We start from the raw sequence: 7,902 nt of genomic DNA on the forward strand, positions 1-7,902 counted from the left end.
TCATTCCAGGATTTTCTTGTCCATGGATTCTTTGCCATTGGTCCGCGAGTAAGGCTCAAAAGCAGAGGAGCTCAGGTAGCGGGCAGAAAGTTCCTGCAGGTTTCCAGCCAGCGAGCCGGCCATGGACAGGGGGTTGGAGGAAATACGGGTGGCGACGCCGCTGAGTAAGGAGGGCATGGGGAAGCTGAAGAGGCTGTGAGCCGCAGGTGAGCTCTGCAGGCCCGCCACTGTCCCTGAGCTGGTGACGGTGGGTAGAGGAGGGCTGCCGCCCGCCGTGCCGGTGCTACCGCCGCCGCTGCTGCTGCTGCTGCTATTGCTGCCGTTGCTGGCCATGGCCATAGTGGGAGGGCGCAGGGCAGAGCCCAGAGTGCCGCCGCTGCAGTGGGGTAGGAGGCCCGGCAGGCCCGGAGGCGTCAGCAACCGCCCCTGCTCCAGCAGTCTGAGGACGCTGCAGGTCGCTGCTGTTTCTGAAACCACAGAACGCAGCTCAGAGTCCTTCCCCTGGTCCTTCTTCTGCTTAGTGCGCCGGTTCTGGAACCAGACCTTCACCTGGACAGGAAGGACAGAAAGAGCCTTTAATCGCTCAATAGCTAATATCTAATGCACGGTTCATATTATTTTATATTGCCTTTATGTGATAAGTTACCCGTAGAAAAAATACTAATTGAAATAAAACCTTTTCTATTGACATAATTCATAATTACATCACATGTATATTATAAGAAAAATCGGATGATCTTAGTATTTGGAGAAAATAGCACCATGAACTATACAAATCAATTCAGTTGAATGCTTTTACCCAAAGTTTTTGTTAGCACAGCTAAAGTAGCAAAGCTCGTGTCCAACTGCCACACACACACACACACACACACACACACACACACACACACACACACACACACACACACACACAAACAAATGCAGTCCAACACATAACTGATCAAAAGCCTCTGTGGTTTCAGTGAGTCATGGAGGAGAGGGCTCACTGTGATCCACTAACAGAGGAAGAAGAGGAGGAAGAGTTGGTATTATCCAAAGCTCAGATGTCTGTCATATGTATGTAGTCATATGCAGACCACTCATTAACTTCCTTTCACTGAAAAAGGTTCAAGCGTGAGCTGAGATCCAGCCCTCATGTGTTTTTCAAAACCAACGCAGAGCGAGCGACAGAAAAACATATACCATCATTTTATTGTTTATTTTGTTTTTACCAAATCTCTTTTATTGTTGTGATTATGTTGGATAATTGTGGCGTGATGATGATTTTTGTAAAGCTGAAATTATCGGTTGAGATTGCAAAAAAAAAAAAAAAAAAAATTAATTGCCAATAATTTTGATAATGGCCTGGTTGTTAAAGTCAATTATCAGGCAATCATTTTAAATCCAATATATTTGAATAGTGAAGTTTTTGATAAGAGAAAACCAAAGAAAACCTTTGGGAACTTTTTTTTTTTTTTTTACTATTTTCTGACATTTCGGACATAGATTAAATAGTTCATTCATTTTTAATTTTGAATTGAGAATCTAAATAACGTTTCAACTGATCATATAAAGAATCAGAAGTTGCCGCCCTCGACTGCACATTTTATAGGCATAAAATCCTGACTAACACATTTATAGAAAGTTTGCTCCACTGCTCCTGCAAATGTCCATACCTCCAAATTCAAAATGGCCACCGTTAACTTCAGTGACCTGTGCTGTCTTTTAATTAGCATCATGGGGCTTCCCTGAAAACACAGACCCAGCCTCCAGCCTTCCTCATATCATTGATTAAACTGTAGCTAGAGCACCAAGCCTATGACTGAATGTTTAATTGAAGTCATTGCTCCAGCTCAGCAGATCCATTTAGTCATGGTCCACATGGTCCTGTTAATTGAATAAATGTCCAAACTGAAACAAATACAAGATTTTCTATGCATTGTACCTGGAGGTCTCCTGTAATCACACCTGATTGCTTTCATATGGAACCAAATGTGCATGTACCAATCAGGAGCGAGCCTCCAGCTCAGTCCTGCTTGGCAGCCCAATCACATTTGAATATGTTTTTCTTTTTTTTCTCTCCTTCACTTCAGTTTAACTCCTCACTAGCTGTTAACAACCATTTCACGGAAAGAGAAGAAGCCCTGTCGCTCAAATCCATTATTTTCTGTTTGCAACTTAAAGGCTGCTCAGGAGGAACACCTTGTTCATTTTAGAGGTTACGTTGTCAGTGCACAGAAAAACGACAAGGTGAAGCTGGTGGCTCAAACAAAGATTAGGTGCACGCACACAGCAAATGGCTGTCATTCTTTAATGTAACACCCTGTGAGTGCCAAGGGAACAAAATGGTAATTTCACCACGTTGTCATTAAAAAGGCATTTCATGAGGATGGGAAGAGGGAAAGAAGAAGAAGGAAAGCCTGAGGCCTTTGTCCTGCCTAAAGAGGGAGCAAAGGTTGTTTCTATATTACCTTTATCTGAGCAAAATAACATCTTCAGACACTTCATTAACTTGTTTTCAACTTATGCAAAAAAAAAGAAAAGCAGCAGCTGTGTTGGTTAAACATAGTGATATTAAACCATTTAAAAGTTAAAAGAAATACATCAAATTTGAAAAGAAACCGTGGGTTTTGTTGTAAATCAAACAGATTAAAGTTGTTGGTTTTGAGAGAAGCTTGACTTCTCTGCTCCAGGTCAGCCGACCTTCCTTACACGTTAACACCAAAGACCACAGCCGATGGCACAGTCAGCTGTTTAGCACATTTTCCACATTAAGAAAAAAAAAAAGAAAAGAAATAAATAGGTGAATGAAAGTGAAGCTGATAATGCTCCAGAGCTTTTGATGCAGACAGCTGAGGTTTGCCCCTCGAGTCCAAATCGCAGGGCGACTGTTGCTCTGGAATCTGGTGTCAAACACAGAGTGCAAAACACAGTTCACCCACAGCGGACACTGCGTGACCCACCGCTGACCCCCCCCCACACACACATATGATGAGTAGCAGGTCTGCTCATTTTAGCAGCTTCAGTCAATAATATCAAACACTCCATTAGCTACATCAGCACCGCATCAAATGAATCAGGAAGACCAGTTGATTACATATATTCCTTTATAGGGATATATACAATCAGATGTCTGTCTGTGGGAAATCCTTAAAGGTGCAATCAATGATGTAAAGCAAAGAATCACCCCGACACTCATAGTCAAAGCACCGAATTAAAACCTGCAAACACTCCTACATCACCCGACACGTCTGTGAATACAACCACCAGCACCTGACAACAACTAGCTGCTCATTAAATGTTTGTTTACATAGAGGAGAGTTAGTGTTTGTGAATCATGTGTATTTATTTCTAAAAATGATCACAACCTCCGAAGCAACCATGTGTGGGAATATTCTCCTTTAAATTATGTGGACAAAATGAGCAAAGTGTCTCGTCTGAATTGGAATTGATTATTGATTTGTAATTCAATTCCCAAATGAAATGAAATGACTTTGATTGCATAGGTAAAATCACCTTCCTCTGAGGTCCTAATAGACTGCAACATGATTATCTGAAGTCAGAATGGATGGCAGTGAGTAGGTGTGTGAAGACAGACACAAAAAGGACATTGCATCAAAAAAATCAATTGAAAACCGAAGGATCAATTTTGTCTTTTGCACAGAAGATTTTTTTTTTCTGTTTCTACACAGAATAAATTAATTTCATTTTTAAATATAGTACGTACGAAAGCATGATGCATTCATACCTGAGTTTCGGAGAGGTTGAGCTGGCGGGCCAGTTCAGTCCGTTCCCTCCCGACCACATACTGGCACCTCTGAAACTCCATCTCTAACCGGTAGAGCTGCTCTGCGGTGAAGGAGGTGCGGGTCCGTTTGGGCCGGTCCAAATCCAAACCCTTCGGCAGAATAATCTCTCGGATGGAGCCTTTAGCGTCTGCAAGAATAAGCACTTTGAATGAACAATGCTGAGGCAAAGAGCACGACCCAGTAACAATTAAAACACATCAGTGAATTATACTCTGAGGTGTAGGCTGCTTTTACTTTGTTAATTACCTGAAGCATTATTATTAATATTATCAGTATTATTATAATTACAAGGGAGCAAAGAAGGGGAGGTAGTGGGGATTCAGGAGAATGAGCCAAATTCTGATTTTACTCACTAAACTGAAACATATGTGAACTAAACACAATGTACTCAGAGACAAATTTGTTTAAATAATGTTTCACATCAATGAGCTGGCAAGGAGGAAATGATTAAACTAGAAAATAGCAGGCCAGATTAAATATCTCGGACAGAAAAAAAAGGATATTTTCCTATTTTATTTGGTGTGAATTCAAATAAGATGTGCAAAGATACATTTATACATTTATCAAGTACTGACAAGTGTGTACAACTCCAATGTTTTAATATATTGCTTTTATTCTATTAGTTATGATTTTAATGTAATGTGATTTACTTTTGTTCTATGATTTTAATGTAATCTGTAAAGCACTATTTATTACCCTGTGTACGAATGGTGCTATATAAATAAACCTTGCCTTGCCTTACAACTAATTAATGAAGTTTGCATTAAAAACATTAAATAAAAATGACTGAGACACAATGCAGCTCTGTTTAGGTTCACTCATGTGTTCCCACAAAAGAGAAAACACAAAACAGTGTATGTTGTTGTTATCAGAAGTACATTAAAGTAATATTATCAATCTCTTGTGGAAAAGCTAGCATTGTGTAAATAAAAAAAGAGTTTCAGTTCTGCAAGAAATGAATTTACAATCATTTTATTACGAAACAAAAAATAAATTAATTAATACAAATATGTTTAATGATTCTCAAAAAAATAAATAAATAATCAATAGAAAACTTTTCTCTATATTTTAGGAAGTGAAGCTGCTCTGCCTCATTCTATACATTGTGTAATGAAGTTATATTTGGGTTTTTGTTTTTTTAAATATTTGGGCCCACACTGTATGAAGGAAATCACTTAAACTACTCTCTGAGGACCTGACACATACACAGCTCCATGTATGCTTTGTTTAGGTTAAATATCTCTACAAGCAAATTCCCATTTCCTTTTTTTTTTCTATATCTATAATTTTAACATCTATCAGCCTGAAAGTGTAAAAGCAGCACAGAACAGTGTGAAACCCCGTAGATGGTTTTTCCTTTACTTCACGACCTTTGCACACATTTAAATTCAACCTGGGAAATATATGGGAAATTTTCACTTTAATAATTAACATGACAACATTTTTGAATCATTTAACATTAGTTATTATGGACGTATAAAATCTGAGGAAAGGTTTATCTCATAGCTGTGTTTACAAAAAGCTGAGTGACAAAAAAATTAAAATAAAAAAATCACCATGGTCAGTAGAAAGATTGGCTTAAATTAAAGAGATATATTTTTCTTAGTAACAATTAAATCCATGACAGTGAATTCAGTTGCTTGTCTTATTCAAACTGAAACAAACAGAAACAAATACTGAGGTCTCCTTATTTTAAATAGGTTCTGTCAATGTGATTTAAATAAACAGTCATCATTGCTGATTTTTAGCTTAAGGCTTGGTTTTATTATTATTATCATTTTTTGCTTTATTAACTTTCATTTTAATCCTAATAACTAAAAAAAATGAAGGTAAATTGTCCACTTCCTTTCTATGTATCAGCGATCAGTGTCTGTTTTTACAGAGGCCTAATTTTACAACTTTGCTCTGGAAGATTTTTTCTCTCTTATTTCCCTGATTCTAAAAATCATGTGAATCTAACAATGGTTCAAACTGTGCTTTCCTCGCATTAGTCTGCACCATCTTTAGTATAAGACTACAACTTTGTTAAAAACAAACAAACAGAGGAAAAAAAAAAAAAGACGAGCCTCACCTCGGACTAGTATTCTCCGACAGTAGTCCGGGTCCCCTGTGTTCCCTCTGTTCTTCTCGCAGTTGTCTAGAGTCCCAGAGGGGGAAAAGGAGTCCTGCTGCTCCTTGAGGAAGCTTTTGGACAAGCTGCCCTGGGAGTCTTTTCCATCCTTCCCCTCCTTTAGTCCATTCTTCAGAACCATCCCTTCCGTGTCTTGGTTGTACCTGACCTCCATTCTCAGTTTATCCTCTTGGACCTGCAGTTGGTCTTTTTTTTTTTCCTTCGTCAGGTGGAGAGGAGGGAAAAAAAAAAAAAAGATCTTACGGAGAGCACGGCGCACCAGATCGTCTGGACAGTGTGGGTTTTCGTTTCAAAACAGCACCTTTCAGCAGGGCAGAGTCAGCTATCTAATGTTTGGTGAAATACTTCCGTCGCCAGACTAAGGAGTCCTATTATCACTGACCGAACTCCCTTTGCCCAATGATCACGGACTTCTCAGTGAAACTCAACAGCAATTCAGTGCCCCCCTTTCCTCGTTACATAGACATCAGGCTGATAGATGATCTTCAAATAATCAGAGCCATGGATGCGCACTCGCTGTTTCAATTGATTACGGTAATTTCGCTGCCTCCACATTTGCGTAACCTCATGAATACCCTAAATTGTTTGGGGAAATAGATCAGGTCTTGATAGAGGGGTTTTGCTGGTCCCGTCCCCCCTCTGTTTGCCTGCTCTCAGCCCAGGGAATCAAGACAAATGATTGGTCTTGTCTTGCAACCAAGCCTCCCTGAACCCCACATGAACGCACACAATCACAGGGGTATGACTCTTCCAGACCTGAAAAAAGTTCCCGGGCGCTTCATTCTTCCATCCGCAGACCACGGCCAGACATTTTTTTTTTTCCCCCAGGACTTTTCACAGTGCATCTGATTGCCGCAGCATGTCAACGAACTTTGATCCCGTTTTTTTTTTTTCCCTTTTGGCTCTGTCGCCAATCAATGCAATTCTGCAATGTGCAGATCTCACCACTATGCTATTGTAGGCAAGAGACACTGGGAGAGAGCCCGAGAGAGAGAGAGAGGGAGAGAGAGAGAGAGAGAGAGGGAGAGAGAGAAAGACAGAGAGAGATAGGTTAAAAAAAAAAAAGAAGCGTAACGAACAAATCCATGTCAATCAAAATGTATGAAGGCAATGACGAGCCAGCCCGTTTCAGCACCGCAAAAAAAAAAACAGGCGGCAGGCTCTCTTTCTCGCTTTGACAGGAATTGTGTCGTCCTGTGTTCATTCAGAGAGCTACGCAGAGCAGCCCGGCGAGGTCCTGGCCGCTAACGCCACATCCTTCAGTATTAAAATGATTGCACCCCAGAAGCCATCTTCAGCTCTCGTAATCTTAACCTACACGTTCTGAAAAAGACCAAAAAAAAAAAAAAAAGGGAGGGGGGGGGGAGAACAAAACTTGTCATTAGTGCTAAGACTGCCTACACTCACACTCTCTCACACACACATGCATACCCCTGGAATGGCCCCTACCTCTCTCCACCACTCGCCTTCCAGCCCACTACCCACCCACCCAACCACCAACTCTTAGCTATTTTCATTGTCAGTGCAACAATATCTCTGAACACAGCAGTGGCCAGTAATCCAATAAGACCATTGATTAGGCCACAATGATTCAATTCAAACCAGTGGCCTAGTGCAAGGAACATTCTCTGGCCCTTCTTGTCACCTTAGCTGGCCAGAAGCCCTCTTCAAGCTGCCCCCCTCCTTGAGTGCCATTCATGCCTTTATGGGAAACAGAGAGGAAAAGGAGTGAAAGATGGCAATTATCTAATTGGACTATTAACAAACAATTCTGCGAGTGTGGCTGCCTGGCAGCAGTCTTGGGGTGGGTTTAAGGGCTGCATGTTGGACTAACTTTATTCACTGAGTGTTTGGGGGGCTGCTGCTTGGAGTGGGGCAGGATCCATTGTTTGAGAGATGTAAAAAGGAGGCTAAAAAGGGAGCGACTAAAGGGGACCTGGACTTCTCAAGCTGTGGTGCAGAGCCCCCAGCCTGGGAAATAGA

The 7,902-nt window shown here is 40.9% G+C and overlaps 1 protein-coding gene across 1 annotated transcript; it reads right to left on the reverse strand.

The window, feature by feature from the left end:
- vax1 (ventral anterior homeobox 1) lies at nt 1-6,073 on the reverse strand. Its single transcript, XM_041050321.1, has 3 exons — nt 5,860-6,073; nt 3,728-3,915; nt 1-549 (listed from the first exon to the last, which is right to left on the reverse strand). The coding sequence occupies exons 1-3, from the start codon at nt 6,071-6,073 to the stop codon at nt 1-3; spliced, it is 951 nt and encodes a 316-aa protein (XP_040906255.1).
- Nucleotides 6,074-7,902: the final 1,829 nt, after the last annotated feature.

This window comes from Toxotes jaculatrix, chromosome 11, assembly GCF_017976425.1.
Source record: "Toxotes jaculatrix isolate fToxJac2 chromosome 11, fToxJac2.pri, whole genome shotgun sequence".
Classification (NCBI taxonomy): domain Eukaryota; kingdom Metazoa; phylum Chordata; class Actinopteri; family Toxotidae; genus Toxotes; species Toxotes jaculatrix.

Coding starts and splice junctions, on each gene's coding strand:
- vax1 (XM_041050321.1), bottom strand. CDS start 6,073: ATGGAGGTCAGGTACAACCAAGACACGGAAGGGATGGTTCTGAAGAAT. Junction 3,916..5,859: donor TCGGAGAATACTAGTCCGAG/GTGAGGCTCGTC, acceptor TTATTCTTGCAG/ACGCTAAAGGCTCCATCCGA. Junction 550..3,727: donor TCAACCTCTCCGAAACTCAG/GTATGAATGCAT, acceptor CTTCCTGTCCAG/GTGAAGGTCTGGTTCCAGAA.